Source organism: Falco rusticolus, chromosome 10, assembly GCF_015220075.1.
Source record: "Falco rusticolus isolate bFalRus1 chromosome 10, bFalRus1.pri, whole genome shotgun sequence".
NCBI lineage: Eukaryota > Metazoa > Chordata > Aves > Falconiformes > Falconidae > Falco > Falco rusticolus.
Window position 1 is genome coordinate 4634300 of NC_051196.1, and position 24398 is coordinate 4658697.

At 38.7% G+C, this 24398-nt stretch overlaps 1 protein-coding gene across 1 annotated transcript in view; it reads left to right on the forward strand.

Annotated features, from left to right (window-relative positions):
• The first annotated feature begins 405 nt into the window (after positions 1–405).
• The window catches only part of PPP6R3 (protein phosphatase 6 regulatory subunit 3), a 47656-nt gene continuing 23663 nt past the window's right edge, over positions 406–24398 (forward strand). The window contains 14 exon segments of the mRNA XM_037403068.1: positions 406–3744; positions 5272–5398; positions 7525–7757; positions 9198–9384; positions 10267–10404; positions 10897–10962; positions 11395–11507; positions 12184–12297; positions 12967–13099; positions 14860–15012; positions 16974–17123; positions 17614–17678; positions 20212–20327; positions 22041–22126. Coding sequence (XP_037258965.1) covers positions 5387–5398; positions 7525–7757; positions 9198–9384; positions 10267–10404; positions 10897–10962; positions 11395–11507; positions 12184–12297; positions 12967–13099; positions 14860–15012; positions 16974–17123; positions 17614–17678; positions 20212–20327; positions 22041–22126 — 1566 coding nt within the window. The 5' untranslated portion in view covers positions 406–3744; positions 5272–5386.

A 24398-nucleotide genomic window follows, 5' to 3' on the forward strand; every position in this document is an offset into this window, starting at 1 on the left:
TTATTTACCTGATTTCTGTAGGTTCAGATTTACCACCTTCTAAGCTGCTTTTCCTTCTGCAGTTCAGACTTTGTGTGGCCGTTTCTTCCCTTCTCTTGCAGCTTTTTTCTGACTGCTTTCTAGCTGGTTGTTTCTGTCTTTTAACCCACCCTGCTGTTGCACTATCTTCTTTCTCTGCCCCACTTTGTTCTTACAATGAGAATCAAGGGTCATCTAGACACACTGTTGTGGTTATTCTATTTGTTTTACAGGGAGCATGTTTTAAAGTGTTTTGGTTTTGTGCCAGGAGGTGTATCTGCTGCCCAGCCTCCAATTCTTTGGAAGAGTTTCAAAGCAAATGTGTTCATGAACTGACATATATTAGGTATGAATGATGTTTAGCATTATAGGTTATTACATTGAAATATGGTAATACTGCCTTCTGCAACTGAACCTTTGATACTAAACTGCATGCTTCCGTTTAAAATTCTCTTCTGGGTAGCTATGCATTGTTTACCTAAATTTTTTGTATTATTATGGAACAGTCTGCTTTTCTCAGTACATGGGATATCTTCTTTTCAGTTTTGAAGATAACTGAGAGAACTTAAAATATGAAGAATCTGTAGGAATTCTGTGACCAATTAATATTTTAAATGTGTAAATGTAAATCCACTTTAACAGCCAAAATAGAAAAGGATTTGTCTTTCCTACTTGAGCGGGGGAGATGAATGTCTAACTCCTAATTATTGTAGGTACTAGAGTTGTGTATTTATTAATACTTATTAACCTGTGGGTTGAGATAGAGCTTAGGAGTTTACAAGGATACACCTGTTGCTTGGTATAAAATTGCTCTTGTAACTTCATTGCAAACTAGATTTCAGCTGGTTTTTGTATGTTTGCTGGATGGTTATGACCTTGAATTTTGAGGGATTGGTGTCTTTCAGTAAACATTAATTAGTTTTGACTTGCGTACTTCAGTGTGTCAAAGCAATTGATCATTGGGGCATTCACTCATAATGAAGGGGGATTATATGTGCACATGATGGATATAATCTATATAATGTAAAAAAATGATGTATTTATAGTTCTGATGTAGGTAAAAGTGCAGCTAGTGTGTATAAATAAGGGAAGCTAGTGTGATAAGTAAAGGTCAAAGTGGTTTCACTTCTGTCTCAGTTGTCAGCTGTTCTGCAACCTGCTTCTTCCCTTGCCAGATAGGGGAGTGGAAGTCCCTATTTATTAGATAATTTCCTGCATTAGGAGGAGGTGGCAGTAGCTGTTAGAGGATGTTATGGAAACTCCTGTGTCCTCATACAGTTTTCTGACACTTTCTCTCCCAGTCAAGAAAGGACTGCTACCTGGGGTCTTTTGCCTGCATTTCACTGGGGTATGTAGTTGCCCTCTGAAAGTATAGGAGTTAGCTGAGGTGAGGAGCGTATGTGCCGTAAATGAGTGTAACGGCTGGAAGGAATTGTATCTGTAGTACAAGCTTAAATTGTACAATAGGCCGTGAACATGCTGAATTGTTTGTCTTGTATTCAAAACATGTGGTTACCCAGGAATTCTTGGCATTTGGGAGAAGGTGCAGTGTTTTGGTTTTTTGGTATGTAAGTGAAATTTTACCTGCAAATAGTTCAAAACACTGAAATGTTGCTTAGGTTAATTATGAGGAGTGCTCCCCCACAGTTCTTGAATCTTACAAATTAATGATAATAAGCATCCAGATGCCCTGCTGGCGGAGAAGGAAGGTGAGGCTAGCCTGTGCAAGGTTTCCCAGCACTCTGTGAAAGAGTTGGTTGGTTTTGTTTCCCTTCCAGTATCTTTTCCAGTTTGCTGTGTCCTCTTGTAAATGGAATAGGACTGTGCGCAGTATTTGAAATATGGGTGCAATATGTATTGAATTGTTGAGGTAAAGGTGTTTGTAGTTTGTGTTCTGTTTTGTTCTTTCTAGTTTCAAAAGGTCTGTTGGCTCCCTCCTCCACAAAGTTTCTTGGAAACTTCACTAACTTATGAAAGTTTAAATGTTAGTCTAAGTAGTGGAGTATTTCTCAAAAAATGATTTCCACTAGGGTTCACATCTGAGGCCTAAGCAGTCTGTTCTGATACTGAAGAGACCACTACATTTTACTTGGTGTTCACATGAGATTTTTACCCTATATAAAGTGAACCTTGCATTTTGTTTAAGAAATGGAAACTGTGCCATGAAAACTCTCCTGTATTACTGTTTTTTTTAATTTGTGGTTACTGGCTTTAATGTAATGTATTTAAAGCTAGGGACTTGGAACAATAGCTTGTATCTTTCAAGCTAATAACAGAACAAACCTCACTGCTTTAGTTGAAAATATAGGTTATTGGGTAAGTATGGTCTTTATTGTACTCAAAGTATTTAGAAATAAAACTGAAGAATAGTTAAGAGCAGAGTTTTGAACGCTATTTAAAACCCATACTATTCTAATGGGATAGAAGACAAAGAATTCTGTAATGTTTTTTCTCCCTGAACTTTCAGTGTAGAAGCAGCAGTGTAAGTGCATTGCCATATAGGAGGGATTACTTCTTGCATTCTTAAAGTGGAGAATTCAGTTACGGCATAACTGTGTATTGCTATAAATTAACATTATTTTACAGCAAAGGACTGTTTTGGTCCAGATAAACAAGCTACAGGTTCAGTTGCTGTACTGTTTTTCTTCAAATTGCCCTTGATTCCAGACTAAATGCATAAATGCTCAATTTTCCCACTTAATAGGTTCTGGGATATCTAACGCCTTGAGGAATTGTGCCCCAGCCTGCAAAGGACAGGCAGTTGTAGACACCAGGTTTACAAGGAGTGATGCTCTGGCAGTGAAATAGGCTGTTTAAAAAGTAGCCACTGGAATATCTTTTCTGTCAGCTTGAGTGACTGGTAATTCTGTTTAGCACTAAAATTTTTTCAGATATGCACTCAGGCTTAGCTTTGTTTTCCATTATCAGTGTCAGAATAAGCACTTTTAAATGCTAGCATGGTGTCTAATTACTGTCCGTTGTTTGGAGAAAGGAGAGAAAAAAAACCCACCCCCAACCCCCAAACTGGAAACTAACTAAATGTGGCTAGGGACTAACTGCGGTTATGGGAAAGTGGTGGAGGGCATGCTTAGTGTTTTGAAGAAATCACTGAATGCATTTAAAGGTGTTAATGTTGGTAGATTCTCTTTTAATGATAAAAGCATAAGAATTTATCTTCATTACTTTGTCTTCTCCAAACCTACCTACCTACTTAGTTTTCAGAAGGCAATGGATTATTTGCTTTGGAAATGCTTTTATCGTTAAGAAATATGACCTTGAAAGCCTGTGGTGGCACCGTAGACTCCTTTGGTGGCTGCTCTCCTTGCATCCAATGACTAAGCTGTCTTTTGCTAGTTGCTATACAGGAATTGTAAAAACCTGTTTTGCTGAAGCAGTCTACATAATTTAGGATGTATTTCAATCATGGAAAAGTTGTTGGTGTACAAGTAACTTGTTTTTTTTTTTCATCTGTGCATTTGACCCCTATAGCGAGAAAACATGATGGTACATAACTTCCAATTTTCTTTTAGTTTATAATGCAGTTCTTGTTATAACTCTCTATGTAGCGTTTCTCACTTTCATATATTACAGAATCTTCAGCTTGACACTGTTAAACTTTTTAAAAAATTTCTCTTGCTTGAAAAATGAAACTGGGTATTGCTGTACAATCTGTGAAGTTCCTACTGGAAGCTCGGTGTGTATGTGCTTTGACCATCCAGTTGTCAGGTAACAGCCTTCAGCTGGTTCGCTGAGGCCCTTCCAGTTTGCTTTCTGCACTGGTCTGGATCCCTGTATCTGCTTGTAGCTACCAATACTCAACTGTTAGGAAGAAGTGTGAGGTACCAGGTTGAAAGTACCTCCTTGCAAAGTATGTTTCTCATGTTTTGCTGAAGCGTGATGCTTAGAAATTAAACTTAAATGAGCAGCTTATTTGTAATAGTTTTCATATTTATTAAAGGGACTTCTCGATGCTTGAATGTAACAACTGTTTTTTAAAAGGTTCAGTATAGGAGGCGTTGTCTGAAATGAAGCTTGTTTGACTGGAATTCACGTTTTTGTCCTGTAGCTTGAAAACATGAATGTCTCTTATCTGCTAAAGGTGTTTGACAGCTACATGTCCACTCAAAGCTACAGAGAAACTTACTGATACACTTGTTACCAATTTTTTTTTTGATGGAGATGGCAGTTAAGCATTTGGTCTTTAGAAAGAACCACATAGTAGTTACTGTTAAACAAAATACACAGTGTAGTTTTCTTCAGCTGCAGTAGGCAAATAGACTTCAGATGTTTTTCTGGTCTGAAAGGATAGCTTCACAGCTTTATTTCTTCCCTTTAGCAAACAATTTAAGTGAGGATTTCATTACCTGTATCTCAGAGCAGTTGATAGGCTTCTTTGTTTTGATGGACTGCTTGCTTTCCGTTCACATTTGCGTTAACATTCCATACAGTAAACTTTTATTTCAGCTTTCATTCAGAGAAGAATCTGTTAACAATATTAACCAAGAAGACAAAGCAATGTGTTTCTGAAAGCTAGGTGTTCCTTAGGATCTTGAATTGTCCTAACTTGTACATGAGCAAGCTGATGTAAACTTTCAGAAGTACTAAATTTACATGAATTGGTAGTCTTAGTCTTGCTTTCTGGGAACTTTCAGAGATTATGGAAAGCTAACTCAAGTTACAAAAGACAGTCAAATATCTGCAGCAGCTTTACCAACTTTAACACATTTTTTTCTTTCCATAGCTGAGTGTGTTCAGTATTATCTTGGATCATTCTGCTTCTTCTGGTATCTAATCTTGAGTGTGTCGTGTATTTGGCAGTCTTTTGCATTCAATCCAAGTGTTGTGATTTTTCTGCCTATATTGGCAATGGAGTTGAACATTGGGACTAACACAACCCAGTTGACCTGCGGAATTTATCATAAATTTGCAGATAGTGAAATATTGGGAGGAGTACTCCTGATTTGTGGACGTAAAGTGTAATTCTGACAGTGTTAGTGGGACTGAAATGTGAAAAAAAAAAAAAGAAAATAATTCAAAATTTCAGAATGGGTAGGTTTTGGGAGGGAGGATAGAACAGTAGGCTGTGGGAAAAATAACAGTAACTTCTTGTTTTTAAACCTTCAATTCAGGACTATGGTAGGCTGATTCTAGATTATCACCAGTGATAAAGCCTAAGAAAATTCTCTTCTCTTCAGGGTTCCTGGACTTCCTCTTTGGCACGTTTTATGTTGTTTATTTTTCCTTACTTCAAAGGACCTGGGCTCCTGTTGAAAAGTGATGGAATAATCTCTGGCCGCCACCTGACATGTTGAGGGAGCACCCCTAAAAGAGCTTGCCTGGGCGACAGTTTGTGAAATAACACAGTAACATGTTTGCAGTAGTATGCCTTTTTTTTTTTTGATGCTATTTTCCGTTGTTGAATTTCTCTTGAAATAAGTAACTGAGAAATATGTTGAAGCTACTGAAATGAGCTTTAATCGCTGCAGAGGGATTTACATCTGGAATTAGCATTGATTGTGGTTACTTGCAACGATGCTCCTTTCACTAACTGGGGCAAGGGGAGGGATTTGATCTACTTTGTAGAGGCTTAAAAAAAATAAATCCTTTGACTTTAACAATGCACTAGTTTCACTTGCTTACAGTAAGTCTGTTTGTAGCCTGAATACCCACAAGCTGGTATTTTCAATAACTTTGTATAAGCTAATTTGTGAGATCAAGTCTTTTGAACCCTGCTTGTAAGTTTACTAATACTTTTAGTATAAAAGATTGTTTTTCTGTTTAACCACTTAATCCTTGTATAGGATCTCAGATGATTATAAGTACTGATACCGCAATTAAAATTTTCTGTACCTTTTCTGATATGGGAGTCAAACAGAATCAGAAAGCTGTGTAATCTGGGGGCAGTTACGTATGCTTACAACTTCTGACAACTCCATAATGAGTATACCAGGCTTTTCGATATTTAGGCCAAATACTGGAAGTCTTGCTAATGGAGAGTCATAAGGGTTCTGCTGGATCCTTGGACTTGTATCTGTTTTCTAAAAACTGCTAAAGTACTAAATTTGACACTTCACCATTCTAAGTAGCTGTAGTTGCATGCTGAATCCATTTTAACTTGGAAATAAATGTTTAAAGCTGTCTACCACCTCAGTTTGCATAAGAATTAGATGTTTTGGTGATTTTAGGTCTTTATAAGAGTGTATGTCAAAAGCATAGTTTGATTATTGTCTTTAAGCTTGCTCCTGCATACAGCCTGCAGCTTACAGATATTTTCTTGCTAAAACGGTAAAATTCACCTACATTCTCTGCAGTAACTACATGTCCTCACAGCTGATGTTGCTAATGTACAGCAGTAATGTATTGAATTAATCCTTCACACTTGGAAGGCAGTTACTAAAGGAGCAAAAGGAGTGTTTCTTTCCTTATTTGAATGAGTACTGCTCAAACCGTGCTGCTTCCAATTGTAAGGAAGGAAAAGTTTCTTAATGTTCTCCACTATCTGTAGTATCTCTTTCAATCCACTTGAATTCTACATTGCTATAAGACCAGCTGATACTATGCCAGAGGTTAAATGTCATGTAAAAGCCCTGTTCTGGAGAGGGGGGAGTGGAGCAAATACCCGTATTGAGCTTAATGAGAGGTGAAAGCAGGAGTTTATTGGATCTATTGTAGGCTGAATCTTTTCTGCTGGCACAGTTGTCTCAGTAGCAGCTGCTTGCAAAGGTGTCTTGAGGCAACAGCGTTAACATGGAGGTGCTGTAGCATTTTGTAAGGGGAGATGAAGTTGCTCATCCTTACGCATTTGTTACGGCCTGTTACAGTATTTCAGTGGTTGGGGCCACTGCCCTTTCACATCTTAGTGTAAGATATTTTATTGTCCCTTGTTCTTCCTCCTGTGTTGAGTTTATGGAGGGAGGTACAGTGAGAGAGTAGGTCCAGTGTTGAAATTGGCTCCAGCACTTTGTTGCCTGCAAGTTAAAATTACTAAAATTCCTCTACCTTCATAGGCATTTTCTTCAATGGTAGAGGTGGTACTCTAGTGCATTAATGCAGTGCCCGTTTTATCTTCCCTAGCTCTTAATTGCTGAGCAAGTTGTTCTGAATCCAAGACACAGTGGATAGATTAAAAATAGAAGTTGGGAAGAGTGAATTCAGTAAATTGGAAATCAAAGTTACCCTTTTTCTTTAGTGGAGAGTAGCATGTTCCTTTCATGTAAGTAAAACCCTGGAGCTGCCTAACTTAATCTTTGGAAGATAGAATATTGGCTATTGCTAAAGGTACAAAAATTACTACATAGTATTCAGTCATCTTTAATCAAGCCTGATTTTGTAACTCTTTTGATCATCAGCATCTACTGTTGTCTCGTGAGTTCTAGAAAATGTCTGTGTGCAGATACTTCTGGGCTTAAAAGCTATGAAGTACTACTATGAAGTGATACTACAAATAATACTACTGCTTAAATAGATTTGTAAACTTAATGCTTTATGTGTATTCTTCTTATCCAGACCAGCATGTTTTGGAAATTTGATCTCCATTCGTCATCCCACATAGATACACTTCTAGAGAGAGAAGATGTAACACTGAAGGAATTGATGGATGAAGAAGATGTTCTGCAAGAGTGCAAGGCTCAGAATCGCAAACTTATAGAGTTTCTGCTGAAGTCAGAATGTTTGGAAGACTTAGTTTCATTTATAATTGAAGAGCCACCTCAAGACATGGATGAAAAAATTCGATATAAGTAGGAAAACTCTTGGGGGTGGGGGAAATTTGGGAAGGTGGAAAGAAGGGTAACTTCAGTTAATTTGATAGTGTGTTTTGAATCCCTGCATGCTGGTGTGTAGTACAATACTGGTATCTTTATAGAGTAAGTTTGTCGTCAGTGGGCTTTGTAGAACTTTTAAATAAATCGTTCTATGTATTTGCGTTTTTTCTAAACGAAAGCCTCTTACCTACAAATGCTTCCAAACCCCAGTTGCTGTTTAAAGGACGCTTAAAAAAAATAATCAGAACTCATATGAAGAATCTTGTAGTTGTGTTTCGTAAGAAAATAGTTGAATGAAAAACCTTATTTGGGTAGTAGAGTTAGTTAAGTGCTTAGCTTTTATTGATGACCGGTACGATGTTTTGAAGATGCTTATTCAAAAGCATATGTAGCACTCCTTGAAAGAATGTACTTAATGTCTTAATTGCTGGTGTTTTCCTTTGTAGACCTAGAACTGAAATAATTTGGTATGGCCATGAGTTCAGCTACCTTGCTGGGAAGGTTCAAACTCAAAAGTCAACCTAGCATTCATATAAAGCACTTCTGCCATTTTGGCCTACTTCAGAGTTGCCCATGCAGAAGGCTGCTTTTTTTCTTAAAACAGTATGTTAAAAAAAAGTGAAATAAGCTATACTCTTAGTTGCAGCACTTAATTTCTGGTAAACCAAACCTCCTCCTGTAAGTGTTACTAGTAGAGTTTGTAATTGAAGCATCTTTCACTTGGAGTAAGCTGCTGATGCTGTCAGTTAACTTTAGTGTGAGTGTGTGAGAGTGCTGTCAAGTGCAGGAAATTACTGGTCTTGATGACACCTTGGTTTAATTACTCAGTGTTCTGAACTGTAGTACTGCTTCATGACACTGAGTCAGAAATAGCTAGTTTTGCAGGCTTTGTCAGACTTAGCTTACTGAGTTTCTGCATAATTGAGATATATATATAAAAATAATCCTAAAGCTATTCCTTTGACCTTTTTAATATAATCAGTGTTATGTTAGAAAGGGGCAAACACACTGCTCCTTCCCCAGTATTGGTGCAGTACTATCAGTCAGCTTAATTTCTTGGTAATTAACTTTTTTTCCCTTCAGAAAATGAAGTGGCTTCTGAAATGAGATCAGTATTTGAACAGATGGATTTAACAATAGATCTTAAAATAAAAGCATGCCCTTTCTTTTCCTCACTTCCCTAGTGTTGTCCCGTTGCTACTGAAGATCAGAGTAGGCCATTTCTTAAGTGAAGAAACAGAGCTTGTAGGCTAAATGTGCAATTATGTTACCTTGCAATAGTTTGCCACTTTAATTAGTGCAGACCAACCCTGCTTGAAAACTTGGTCAAAAGCCTTACCAGGTTTTGAATTCAGAGCTGGAAATATGACAGCTTTGAAGTATAAGTGGTGGATAATTTTATTTTCTTTTCCCCAGGTATCCAAACATATCCTGTGAGCTGCTTACATCGGATGTCTCACAGATCAACGATAGGCTGGGAGAAGAAGAATCCTTACTTATGAAACTGTACAGCTTCCTCTTAAATGAATCTCCTCTAAACCCTTTACTGGCCAGTTTCTTCAGCAAGGTGCTAAGTATTCTTATAAGCAGAAAACCAGAACAGGTAAATATTTACAAGCTTTCCAGTGTAACAAGTGTTCTAATAAAGTTGTACTACTTAGTAGTGCTGCTTTAAGACTGTGTGTTTGAGGGGTAGCAGCAGGGTCAAAAGTGTTCCAACTTCCATACTAGCTGAAGATGCTAACTTCTTTTACGGTATGCACATGATTAAGAAATAATCTGGATGAGTAACATGTATTTGGTTCAGATTTGCCTCTGAGCTATTTGTGCGATCAGTGTGTGTGTTTACTTTTTGGCTTAGCTTAGTTCAGTATGTTATGTGGCGATATTTGCATTAATTGCTGTTAGAGGTGAAGGTAGCTGAATTGAATCAGTGGGAGTGGGTCCGATTTGGTGTGAAGAATTCTTACTAAATAAGACCAGACATATTGAGTCCTTGTTCAGAAACATTGTTGTAGTCTCTTCATGTGGCCCAGTCCTGCCATCAGCTGCAATGACTGGTGCTCATACCTGGATGAATTAAGTTTTGACTGTTTTGTATCTTTAATAGAAACAAATACAGAGCTTGCTTGATTATGTTAAAAGTTTTGCTGTGTTGAGCTTTGCTCACTAAGCAGGAATGAGAGTAATTCATACCAAAAGGAAAACTGACTGTGCATTGGGGTATAAGTAGTTCATGGTCAGCAAGCTGGGTGTGGAAGGAGGACCAAGACATACCGCATATAGTATGAAAAGTGCCACTTTTGCTACTCTACACGTGTGTATTATTTTATCTCACCTTGTACTGCAGCTTTAAGTGGCAAAAGCATTTAAGATGTTCTCGTTTACTTTCTCAGTTTGGTAGGAGAGAGAATCAAAACTGGTTGGTGTGATTTACCATGTAAAATCCAGATAAGCAAATGTAAACTGGCTTCTTAATTTCTAGATTGTGGATTTTTTAAAGAGGAAGCATGATTTTGTAGACCTCATTATTAAGCACATAGGGACCTCTGCAATCATGGACTTGTTGCTCAGACTACTGACTTGCATAGAACCTCCACAGCCCCGGCAAGAAGTGTTAAATGTAAGTAAAATGTCTTGAAAGACTTTTGTTTGACGTGTGAACTGTAAAGTGGCTTATCTTCTGCTGGTTTTACAAAGCTTATTTCTTAGACGTGTGGGGTTCTTTCTGCTTCAAGCTGCCAATACTTTTGTAGTGGAGCCAGAGCATTTGTGGGGACAGCTTAGAACCCGAGTGGCTAGTCTCTTCCTCTCGTCTTCAGTATCTAATTTAACACTGCTAGATGCAGTTTTAAAAATGTTTTGGACCTTACTGAACACTTTTTGGCATCAGAAAGTTTATTTTAAAATTATACATAAGGCTTTCTTTCTTACAGTTGCTCAGAAACAGTGATTTTACTTTTTTCCTGTCTTCTGAAGTATTGTTAGTCCTTTTTTAGAAATATCAACAGTATGACTTGTGATAATTGTCAAACAACTAGTTTTGGTTAGTTTCTATCCATTTAGTTTGTTCACTTGGATGACATTGTTACTAACGCCCACAAAAACTTTTCAGTGGCTAAATGAGGAGAGAATTATCCAGCGGCTTGTGGAAATAGTACATCCATCTCAAGATGAAGATGTAAGTATTGGTCTGACACTGTTCTGGGTCTGTCTATTCAGCAAGTTGTACAACGTAATGTGAAAACTTCTTAGTTTCACTGTTTTCTGCTTGCTCATTTCAGCAGTTTAGGTGTGGATCATTTGAGGGAGGATGTATAGGGTTTTTTCACCCACTGCCCCCCGCCCCCATCAGATCCTGGTCAAAGCTTTATGCATGTGCAGTGCTGTTTGAAGATTAAACTCTAGTGTTTTGCTATCTTAATACTGGAAATAGATTCTTGCCCCATGCATCAAGGGTTTTTTGTCTTGTTGAGTCTTAATTATGGCATGAAGCTATTGCTTGAATATTTTGGGGTACTCTTTCGGAGTTGAATCTTTCACAGTTTTTCATTGAAGAATTAGTCCAGTATGTTATTACTTTACAGTGAAAAGCTATGTTTTTCTGTTCCAGAGGCATTCAAATGCATCACAGTCACTCTGTGAAATTATTCGTCTAAGCAGAGATCAGATGTTACAAGTACAGAACAGTTCAGAACCAGATCCACTGCTTGCCAGTCTAGAGAAGTAAGTTGGTTTGAATTTCTGATTTTATTTTCAGTTCATAAAAATTATGGGGTTTAACTTTTGACCTTGAAAACCTTTAGAAATGGAGAGCCCCGCTTTTCAGGTGAATTTTCTTGGCTACCTGTCATCTGTGTGATTTAAAATAAATACTTTAAAAAAATATTAATAAAAATACTCTGCAAGTAAGGAGAGTCCACATGGAGGACTTCATGGGGGGGAGGGTGGGGATTGTCTCATTAAAATATTTCCTGCGCTGCCAAGTGGGATCAGATGTGTAGAGGTCAGTTTGATACTGTGCAGTGTACGCATGGGAGACTTTGGCTTTGATCACTTACTTGTTTTCAGTTAATCTAGGTGTGTGTTTCTGCCAGAGGAGGTGCTTCTGTATTCTCTTTTGGTTATAGGTTTTAGGCTTGTGTGGCTGTTCCGGCAAGCTGAATTGGGTTTTTGATCTGGCTTTTCCAACCTAAATGATTCTGTGATCTTAATAGGAGAATATCATTGTGGCAGTGAGGATGGGAGTGATTGTCCTAGCGGTACCTGCTAGCTTGAAATAGCTACTGGCTTTCCTTTTATTATCCCTTTATTAATTTTACATAGGTAAATGGTAGCTACTTCTGTTAACAGCTCTGTCTTGAAGTAGTGTTGTATCTGATACCAATGCTTTTCTTTTCAGACAAGAAATCATAGAGCAGCTGCTGTCTAATATTTTTCATAAAGAAAAAAATGAATCTGCAATAGTCAGTGCAATCCAAATACTCTTGACCTTACTTGAGACACGACGACAGACGTAAGTCTTTTATTTGGCTTAAATTATGCCTGTGTAATTTAATTAAACTACTGCTCAACATTACCAAGTGTCTTCCGTACGCTTATGACTGAACTACTTCTGTGGTCTGTCGTGTAAGTAGAAGGAAACTAAGTGATTGCAGTTGGCATTGCTACAATTTCACCAAGTGACTGGTCTTTTCTGCAGGCCAGTTAACTGTCATGTGACAGATCAGACTAACTGCACTTCATCAATTTGTTTCTGCATACAAGGAATAGAGTAAATATGTACAGTGCAACGAATGGGTTCTAGCTTTTTAAATTCAGAGTTTTATTACAACTTCATTTTGAGAAACCGCTGAACAGATCTCTGGTACATTCAACTTGTTTGTTCAGGATAGATGAATGAAGCTCTTGATCTGCTTCAAAAGAGGAAAAAACAGCTGTAGTGTTTAATCTCAAAACTATATCAGTGATTTCAAGCACAATAAACCAAAAAATACTAGAGATGGTGTTTAGAAAAGTCTTGTTCAACCATTAATTCACACTTAATTTGTATTTGTAACGTGATCTTTTTGCTGGCCTCCTCTTTTCACGTGCCTTCAGAACTGTGACACTCTCAAAATCATACCTTAAAGATGCTTTACAACTAGTTTTGATATTAATTATCAGATTTGCTTGTGTGTGTTAGATTTGAAGGCCATATAGAGATCTGTCCTCCAGGCATGAGCAATTCAACATATTCGGTCAACAAAAGTGTTTTAGAAGCCATAAAAGCACGACTTTCATCCTTCCATGAACTCTTACTTGAGCCTCCAAAGTAAGTGAACCTAACTTTACCAAATTAATTGAAACAAGACTGTTGCTATATGGCTGTATTTTAGGCAGGTTATAACAACAGACAAAATGCAGTTTGACAACGTCTGGGCAAGTACCCAGCCTCCTTCCCAGCCTCTTGTGAGCTTTGCTGCTCATTAGTGTCCCTGAAACAGTGTGTTGTGCTACTTGATAGGGTTTTCCAGCTTAAACTTTGTTTAATTGGCAGAATAGCCTTGAAGCAATTCATACTTTTTGAAAGCAATGAAAAGGGATTTGCTAAATATTCTTAGGGTGGGTCCTCTCTCCCCCCACCCCCACCCCGCTTGGAAATCCTGGCAGAATAGGAAACACAGACTATGGATGCTTCAGTTGTGTGGAACTTCAGCATGGCCCACGTTTCTCTAGACTTGCCCAGGACACAAGTAGACCAGCTCCACAGCATGCACCTGGCACTCCAGGCATGTTAAATTCTTTGGGCTTTTCAACTGATTTAAGCAACTTACCTGTGTCAGGCTGTTGCAAAAAGATAAATAGAAGATGTATAAATAGGGGGGTTACCTATGATCCTTTCATATTTTTCCACTCAAATTTTCACTGGCAGAATTTCAGCTGGGGCGCTGCACCCTGAACAGAGTGCCATGGTCCATAAGAAAGAAGGACCTGTGGGCCAAAGTGGAAATAAAGACCTGAGGTGTATGAAATACCAGATGTGTAGGGAGTTAAGGTGGTGTTACACTGTATTTTATCTGGGAGAAGATGAGACCTCAGGATTTCCAAATGCAGAAAGATAATGCAAAGAAACTCTTTTGCTTATTGCAACAATGTGGCAAGGTACAGGTCTATATTACATTAAAAGCAGGGTCACAGAGGGTACTTGAGTATTTTCTGATGATTAGACATTTGAGTAAGTCATCTAGTGGAGTTAGAGTTACTGAATCTGATCGTTTTAAGCACTAGTTAAATGACCATCCTTAGATCATTGCTTTATGTAAGGAATGGAGAAATGAGCTAGCAGGTTGTCACTTATCTTTTCTGATGCAAGGGTGGTGCTGGTCAGGCAAAAGTGACATTCAGTGTTACAGAAGGCAGTAGTGGTCTCTTCATGAAAACCTGTTTGTGCCTTAAGGTTGGAAGACATTTTCATTATGAATTCTCCTGCTCCTAGCATATTTGCTACTAGATTTTTAGCTTTTACAGTAGCTAACACAAGATTTCTCTTATTGGCTGGCACTTAGTTACGTGACATCAGTTCCAATTTGTTAACCAGCTAAAATTAGAATAAGATACTAGAGAAGCCTGTTGCTTAATGAAGTTGTTTTCAGGTACGTGAAGGTCGGGTGGTTGAGGCATTAAATATTTAGAAACTGTCTACCTAGCTGTTTTGTGTATATTGGAACAATGTAGACTATGGCTGGCTTCACCAGGGAGAAGCACTTCCCAAGTAGTATCTCCTAATTAATTTCAAGATTGGGTAGAATGCGCATCTACTTTGAGGTCCTGTCTGTAGTTAACCATCGGTTTTTACAATGTCACTGGTTTCGTGTGGCTGTTTTTATTATTTCCTGTCTATGGAGTTAAAATAAGCTATAGTGTTCAGAACTGAAAATTGCTTTTTTGCACAGTGAAGGTAAGACTGCTGCTCAAGGATTGATTGTATTGTATTTTTAAGCACTGCTCTTACCATTGTGCATAGTAATGAGCTGGTTTTTAAAAGCTTATTTTATGTATTTTAATGGGGTCTGTTATATCCTTGTTTCATTTTCAGAAAGGTGTCATGAAGACAACTTGGGGTGTATTGGATCCACCTGTGGGAAACACGCGTTTAAACGTGATTAGATTAATATCTAGCCTTTTACAGACGAATACAAGCAGTGTGAATCAGGAGCTTATAGAGCTTAACAGCATAGGAGTAATACTGGTAAGAAGTTTATGCTGCTGCCTTTATTTTTAGGGATTGTTATTAAGATCTTGTCAGTTTTTTTCTGTCACTGCAGAAAATTTGTCGTGTATTTCCTACCTTAACTTTTTTGCCTATCTGTGGTGTGGCTTCTGTTGCACTGTTTAAGAACTTTTAGTATTGGGCTTTACTGTTAAATTGATAGTCTGAAGTCAACATTTTCTTCTGCTCGCTGGTTTCTTATTTACACCTCTAGAAATACATGAAGTGGTTTTCTGAACAAGCTTATTTTTTCATCTGTATGTTCTCAAGTATTCAGCTGTGTTCAAGGCTTTCCTGCTGTTTTCATTCTTTTCCCAAGTTGTTCCTTTAAAACCCCTTTGTCTCTCATGTGGTACACCAAATGGTATCTCGGTACTGGCCTATAAAGGGGCAGTTATTCTTGGTAGCTCCTGTGCCTTCAAACACCTGAAAGCAAAATGTTGCACAACAAACTTTCAGTTGACTCTCTGCTTTTTGCTAATGTGGAATGTATACTTCGAGTGTTTCCTACCTCGTATTTCAACTATAGTAGGACATATTCTTTGTGTTTAGCTTGACCAAAAAAAATTCAAGTATCGGTTAAAAAATAACTATCAAAACATGAGGGAACTTACACTGCAGTTTCCGAGTACAACACAAAGCTTCTGCTTCTAAGAAGGCGGTTGCAAACTTGAAGTATAAATATTTTCTCTGCCCTAAATTCTGTTAGTCTAAAAGCCCTTTTTCCTTGGACTAATCAATGCAGCTGCATTTGTAATATCTTCATCTCAGTTTCTCTGTACAACTTGGGTTTGCAGATAGCTGTTTTCATACAAGTTAGCACCTAACCTCACTGTAACTGACGTTTTTTCTAGATGTGTTGTCCAAGGGAACGTACATGCTATGAACACTGGCATATTCTTAAGTATATTGTTTTGTAAACTAAATCCCATGAATTTTGAACATGCTTTTCTGTTGCCGGTTTTACATACGGAAGAAAAGTTATTACAGCCGTATAAACTTACCGGTGCTTTGTGCTGTTTGCTGAAACAGCACATGCTTTACTGTGCGTACTTAACTTAGGAAAAGCAGCTGTCTAGTTCTGGTAGAGTATCTTTACGGGAGGATGTCATTAGAAGGAAAACTGAAGATCTTTAGCTGGTTTTTGAATGAGACTTAAATTATTTAATACTGTTCCAATCACTGCACTCATTTCCATAACTAATTTCATTTTACCAGTGACAGCAATCATTTGAATTTTGCAGTAAGTAGTCTAAAAACTCAACATAAAGCTTAAAAAAAAGTCTTTACTGTGTTTAAAAGGAAAAACGTGGAGAATTGGGAACATGACTAAATGACTAAACATATCCAAACTCATTATTTTTCTCTACTGTGTAAGGCATTTAATCTTAAACTGCAGCTAGATTATCTGGGGTAGCATGCTGTAATAGAATAAAATTAGTAGATGACTGGTTCAAAACAGGTCAATACGACTTTGTAAGGAATCTCACTGAAATGAGGAGCACAGTATAATGGTATTGTAGATGCTAGAAGGTAAAGTGGAAAAAGAAACATGTCAAGGGCTACTGAGGTCATAAATAACCCTTCTGACTCTGGGACCCTCTGGGCTGTAGCTGGCGGAAAGAGTGGAAGTGGGGAGTGTCGTTCCTCCCTTTGTCCTTTGAAAGTGTGTTGTTGTTTACCCCCAGGATAAATCCAGTTACAGCTGAGTTCTTGTTCTGATCCAGTATGATAGTGTGGTGCTTGTGTTCAGGTAACAGCCAGCACAAGAATTAACTTTTTTGTAGGTCACAAATTTTGCTTGCACAGTAATACTTACTGTAAAACTCAAAGAATTTATTCTAGCGTGGTCATTAAGATAACTTGTTGGGGTGAGTCTACTGGTTATGTTTAATGAAACATCCTTGGTTTCTGTAAACCTTGTTGAATTTGTTTTTCAGGACATGTTCTTTAAGTATACGTGGAACAACTTCTTGCATACTCAAGTAGAAATCTGTATTGCATTGATTCTTGCAAGTCCTCTTGAAAGCACAGAAAATGGCACAATTACAGATCAGGATTCCACTGGGGACAATCTCTTACTGAAGCATGTAAGTTGTGGGGTTTTTGGGAATCTCCTGAGTTCTCCTGTGTTCAGGCTATCGTAGCAGTTACTCTTACATAAAGTATACCCCAATTTTACTTGAGTTATGTGTATGATGAACAAGAATATTTTTTTTTTAAGTTTTGTTGTCCCAAAGTGAGCACGCGTGCAGAGCTGCAAGTATTTAGTTTCCTTGAAGTTGTTCCTCTTAAGTATTAAAATTGCATAGTTAAGAATTAAAATTGCTATTTCAATAGCGTCATGCTACTACAACTCAGCAGCTATAAGGAGAAGTAGAATTAATACAGGTTTAGCTTTTAGGTTTCTGGTTGGGATCTGACTGCTGCTTCTGAACTTTAAACCCTTTAATAATGAAAGGACTTATCCTGAACCTGGAACTGGTTGTCTTGTAAGACTTTAGTATTTGTTAGAATCAATTGTAAAATGAGTAAGTGTTCCACTTTACTGCTGCTAAGCATGTTTTGCTTCTTTGACAGCTCTTCCTTAAGTGCCAATTAATAGAACGAATACTTGAAGCATGGGAGATGAATGAGAAGAAACAGTGAGTAACTAGTTTTCTCATTCCCTGCAATTACCTGCATAAGACTTGAATTGTGAAATGAATGTATGGCCAATTCGTAACTCATCTGACCAGTCCTAAAAACACATCTATGTTAATATTTGGATTAAAGTGCTCTCTTGTACTGCTTTTGGTAGCATTCTAATGCTTTTTCTCATGACTATTTGAGAATACAGTAGTTTGTCACTCTTGCCATGTATAAGATATTACTGTGATCTTTGAAGTCTACCCATCATCAAGTACAGAAACATACCCTAAGTTTTGAGAGGACAGGCAGTACTTCTCTCCAGTAAGCAACGGAAAACTTAGGAACACATCAAGGCACGTTACGTACTGGGGAGCAACAGACTCCTAAGTAGTAAAAGCCAAGTCCGCAGCACGGACTAACTTTTTAAAGTGTGTGTGTTTGTGAAAGGATGGAAATTTCAGAAGCTAACATTATCTGTATTCACAACAAGAGCAAAAAAAAGTCAGTCTTCACCTGGGGTGGTAAAACAGCTTTCAGAAAGCTCCTTTGGCTCAGGAGATACTGAACAGTAAATGTTAGCTCTGACCTGTCAAAATGCTGAGTTAGGTGACTTGAGATAGTGTTGCTGGTTTGCTAGTGTGTTATTTGAGACAGTTCTACTCCCCAGAATACTCCTCTTCCTATTTGTTGTGAATCAGGTAGTAAATATGTGGCTAATGTAACTGACCTGAAAATAAGGGTGTTGAAGTAGGTGAAGAGGATGGTATGAAGCAAGGGAATGTGGCTTAATTTATTAACTATAGAAAACATGTGTTCCCAAATGTGTTCTATCATATTCTCCTGAGGTTAGAGAACTGCCAAGTTTAACAGGATCTAGACTCTCATAGGAGAGACGTATGGAAGGCTATTTCCGTAGATCCAACCTAAAACTATTCTTTGGTTGGATAAGAATGTTTTTGATCAAGTGCTTATTATATGGGTGAATTAGACATGTAGTGTCACATTTGCAAATACTAATATGGAAAATATTGTAGTAAACCTCAGATGGTGCTTTTATCTGGAAAGAATTGATTGGCGAGAAACAATCAGGCTAAGTAATTCACCCCTTAATCCAATTTTTTGTGGGTATGACTCCAAATATAAAAGATAAGTCTTTAAGATAAAAATACTTTTACCTTCGCTGCTTCAGGAAATGGAGTTTTCTAAAATGCTTTCTGCTGGTAAAAACCTGACATAGTAAAAAGCTGTTTGATGCAGTGGGATTAATAAGTGTTTGCTAACAGAGGATACAATCATATTCTAGACTTTCTGGCTAGGCAGTGACTATTCAATCCACTTTGTCAAATACAAATGTTCTTTATGGTATATCCTGTATTAGAAATAACCTTTGCCATCATCATGTGTTGCTTGTTTTGAATGGACTTGTTGCTTAAGCAGTCAAGGAAACAAGACTGGAATCTCTTTGTCAGTTTGCTCCTGTGAGCAATGTGATACTGTTTCATTCGTGACATCTAGCACTGATATAATTTTAGTTACCTCTGTGTGAGATGGTGATGATGGTGGTGGAAGATCAAGTAATGTGATTTTGTGTTTGCATAGCATAAGCTACTTGCTGAACTGCTGCCAATTTACAAAAAATTCAGTCATGGGGTTTTTGTCTAGCCAATTGAGTGGGTCTTACTTGATTTTTATCTTATTTTATATTAAAAGCACATAACCTTGAAAAGCTGACACGCAAATATCTGGTTAACTTGCAGCTAAATGCTAGAAATTCAGTCCAGGTTGGAGCTCTCACTTTAGCTCTTTGGTCAGATCTAGAACAGTTCCAGTTGATCATAGCAACTCCTAAGTACTCTAAAAACTGGTAGCTCCTGTTTCTACAAAGCAGTTCTGTTATATCTTTGTATGCAAGGGAAAAAAAAAAAAAATCTTTGAATTGCCTTGTAATTGTATCTTTGGTGTTCACTTAAATGTCACTCCTAAACGTCAGGAAAGCAATGATCCTAACTTAAATTTCAGTTGTTCATGCCATTTCAGCTCTGTATGCTAAATGTAATGTTAAGAAACTCTGCAATAGTAGAGTGTGCTTAGGATTTAAGAATTTAACTTTTGATCATATGCTCAAAGCTCTGAGAGACCATTCAGTGTAATTTGAGTTTTGAGAAATGCTCTCAGCAACAGAAATTTCCTAAAAATTGTGGATCTGTTAATTTTGTCATTATCTTGGTAATGCTGTATGCTTTTCTTTCTACCCACACACACAAATGTGAAAGCAGAAATAACCTGTTCAGAAACTCTGCACTTCCTTCTTGGTAGTTTACATGCTTGTTAAGTCTTTGAAGCTGGCTCAATGTAGCCAAACCAGTTGGATTCTTAAATTCTTGAGTATTTTTGTGAACCTCTTGGTTTTAGGATGCAAGTGTTCTGCTTAAGAACACCTACTCTATTTGTCTTCTCTAACTTCTTGACTCTGGCAGGTTTTATAACGAAATATGATAGCACAGTTGCTCTGAGTGCAGGCAGTTAAATTCCTTTTGTTTCTTGCAGGGCTGAAGGAGGAAGACGGCATGGCTATATGGGTCATCTGACAAGGATAGCAAACTGTATTGTGCATAGTACAGATAAGGGGCCAAACAGTACACTAGTACAACAGCTCATTAAAGGTAATGTTAATGGTCTTAAGTTTGCCTAATGGCTTTCTTTACCAAATTCTGAGGAAATGAATTTGCAGAAAGTTCAGTAAAGGCCAGTGTGAGGTCTTGCACCTAGGGAGGAACAACCTTATGCAGTAAGACTAGGGCTGGTGACCTGCAGGAAGGCAGCTCTGCAGAGAAAGGCTGGGAGTTCTGGTGGGCAGCAAGTTGCCCATGGGCCAGCAGGGCATGCCCATGTGGCCAAGGTGGCCAGTGGGATCCTGAGGGGCAGCAGGAGCGTGGCCAGCAGGTCGAGGGGGGTGATCCTTCCCCTCTGCTCTCCCCTGGTGAGGCCACATCTGGGGTGCCACGTCCAGTGCTGGGCTCCCCAGTTCCAGAGGGACAGGGAACTGCTGGAGAGGGGCTGGCAGAGGATGCAGAGATGAGGGGATGGAGCATCTCCCTTATGGTGAAGGGCTGAGGGAGTGTCATGGTTTAACCCCGGCTGGCAACCAAGCACCACGCAGCCACTTGCTCACACCACCCCCGCCCCCACCCAGAGGGATGGGAAGGAGGATTGGAAAGCAATGTAAAACTCAGGGGTTGAGATAAGAACAATTTAATAGGTAGAGCAAAACCCGCACACACAAGCAAAGCAAGGAATTCGTTCCCTACCTACCACGGGCAGGCAGGTGTTCAGCCATCCCCAGGGCAGCAGGGCTCCATGCGTAACGGTTACTCGGGAAGACAAAGGCCATAATGCCAGATGTCTCCCCCTTCCTCCTTCTTCCCCCAGTTTATATACTCAGCATGATGTCATATGGTGTGGAATATCCCTTTGGCTAGTCTGGGTCAGCTGTCCTGGCTGGGTCCCCTCCTGATTTCTTGTGCCCCCCAGCCCTCTGGCTGGCAGGGCCCAAGAAACTGGAAAGTCCTTCACTTAGTATAAACACCACCCAGCAACAACCAAAAACATCAGTGTGCTATCAGCGTTGTTCTCGCATCAAAGCCAAAACACGGCACTGCACCAGCTACTAAGAATAAAATAATCTCTGTCCCAGCTGAAAGCAGGACAGAGCGCCCAGAGCCTGGGGAAGGGAAGGCTGAGAGGGGGTCTCATCGATGCACACACATCTCTCCAGGGCGAGTGCTGAGAGGACAGGGCCAGGCTCTTTGCAGCGGTGCCCAGCAATAGGATGAGGGGCAGTGGGCACAGACTGAAACACGAGAAGTTCCTTCTGAATCAGAGGAAAGAATTCTTTACCTTGTGGGTGATGGAGCACTGAAACAGGCTGCCTGGAGAGGCTGTGGAGTCTCCTTCCCTGGAGACATTCAAAACCTGCCTAGATGTGACTCTGTAGCCTGCTCTAGGTGAACCTGCCTTAGCAGGGGGCTTGGGCTAGGCTATCTCCAGAGGTCCCTTCCAACCCTGACTATTTGTGGTTCTGTAAATCAAACTTAAATTAAAAGGTAGCTGTTGGATAAAAGAAGAAAATATTATTGATGTATTCAATTTAAAACCTACCATCCTTAAACCTTTGCTGAAGTCTCTCTGAAATAAATGTGAAAAGATACATACCTGCTTAATTTGGACTTGTTTGGTAGATGGAGTAATCATGGATTTAGGAGGGATGTGTATGCTCTTTGCAGTACTTCTGGTAGAGCAGAAGAGAACAATTAAAAACTAAGTGATGCTCTGTTGTCAATAGTATCAAATTGGGATTTTTTTGTTTCCTGTGCTAGAGCTTCCTGAGGAGGTCAGAGAGCGATGGGAGACATTCTGCACAAGCTCGTTAGGAGAGACTAACAAGAGGAATACAGTGGACCTGGTAAGTAGCAATGGGTAAGGTAGCAAAATTGTTGCAGTTTACTTGGGCCCTTGTTTCTTGTCAGCAGCACAACCAGTCTTCCCAACTACGATGTTCTTGTGTTAGTAGGTGCGTCTAGCTGCTGAGCTGTGGAACTAGAAATTCTTTAGTTTACACTTCAGCTAAAGCCATATCATTAATATCTTGTACGGGAATCTTGCAGTAGTTCAGTTTGTATAGCTCATCCCAGATGATCATCAAGAAGGAAGATTTCTTTACAACCCCAAGTTGGTGTCTTTGAAAGCTCCTGTCTGCTTGAAAACTGCAAACTAAAACTGCAGGAGGTGGTGTTAGTTGCTCTATCTACTGCATGTAAATAAGCATATACGTTTAATGGGAGAATGCTACCTGCATCCCACTGCACGTGTTACTGACGTTGCCTAAGTAACTTTGTGGGCTTTGTAGTGCACATGTGCTATTTCTCCTGCACACAGCAGTAGTGGTAATAGTTATGGAAAAGAAGCTTTAAACTTAAGTAGAAGTATGAAGAGGTTTTGTGCAATCGTGAGCAACATGCAGTTTAAGAGTAATCACTGGGAGACTTTAATAAGCAGAGACTGTTTCCAATGTCAAGGACGGTTAATGAATTTGAATATACCTGTCTTCTCCAGGAATGCTTTGCACGTGGCTTCATTAGCTTCATTCCTATATTAATTGGGTTGTAAGGCTGATAGATGGTTAAATTTACTATTTCAACATAATATAGCAACTGGAACATAGTGCTAACATGATGTGTGTGGCAACAGAAGCGATAGGAGATTAATCTGGAACTGTGCAACTTGTGGGCAAGACCAAATCATGTACAAATAGTAGTTTTTCCAGGAGGCTCTGAATGCAAATTTGTTCATAGTGCTTGCACAATAGTGTGTTCCTCTTGTTAGAAACTACTTCTTGGTCAAGACCAAGAGAAGGGTCATCTAAAGAGGTGGAATTTTAAGGTGATTTTTAACTTTGTAAGATAATTAGCTCTCTAGATACACGGTCATTTACTTGGATGTACTTGATGTAACAACAGTAAAAACTTCATTTAAAACATCTCCAAACTCAACAATACTCAGATGAATAGAAATAAGGATTATTAAAACAAATTCTTATATCTAAAATGCCATCTGGAAAATACTGTGTCTTTGAATATCTAAACCTATAGACTTTGTTCCTGCTTGCATGATCAAGTCTCATGAGCCTTGGATTAGTAGAATGATAAACAGTAGTGGGTAGTACGGTGTGGCGTAGGAGATACTAAAAGACAGATCTCTTGGAAAACTCAGCTTGTTGTTTTACTGAGTCAAGTTTAAGTTATGGTTATTGTATGGATATGTCCTGAAAGCATAACCCCACAGTACTTGCAGTTATACTGTCCCGTATTTTCTTGCTTTTGATCTGTGCTTTGGTCTCCACAGACCCGTTCTCTCTATCTGAAAACCTGGACAGTTTGGTATGTTGGAGAGTTTGAGCTCTTCTGTAAGCTGATGAAAGCATCCTGGGTTAAAACAGCTTACCAGAACTAATGTTTATACCTGAAAAATTATATACCTTTTTTAAAGTGTGGGTGTTCGATATCCTAAGCACACCTTTCTTAATATATGGCTAATCTATAGAAAATTTATTGCTGGGTAGATGAGCAGACTTATTTACGTGGTTCATGGTTTTTCTGTCCTAAGCAAGCTGCTGTTGAGCAGGATCTAGTCATGGGTGACAAAATAGTTGAGCGCCCGGTTCCTGACCTGAATGACAGAACTGTGGTTTACTGTTACACTTTATCATCTTCAGTCAACTTACTGGATTTGCTAAGCTGAGATGATCTGGTCTTTATGTGTATGCATACTCTTAGGATGTGAAGGTCATTAAAAAAGATGTAAATAAGTTAGCTGTGTGAAGGCTGTGGAAATAACTGATCTTGTGAGTACTTCCAATGCTTCAGTCATTTGGTGCTCAGCAAAGCTCTTTTACTGTAACAGAGCAAGGTGTGGGTCCTGGGCTCTCATGTGTTATTGAACTGCTGCTGCTGCCATGAGACTATTCTTTATCAGTTTTACATCAGGGATGTTGATTGTAAATGTGTCAACACTCTATTCCTTTCATTCTTTTTCTCCTTCTCTGTCTTTCAAAAACGTTCTTGGTATGTTTTTGTAAAACAACATTCACGGCAGACTTGGAGGTAAGCATGTAGCAGAACTATCTCAGTTTCCCCAAAACACTTTAGAGACTTCACAGGAAGCTTATTTTTGTTTTT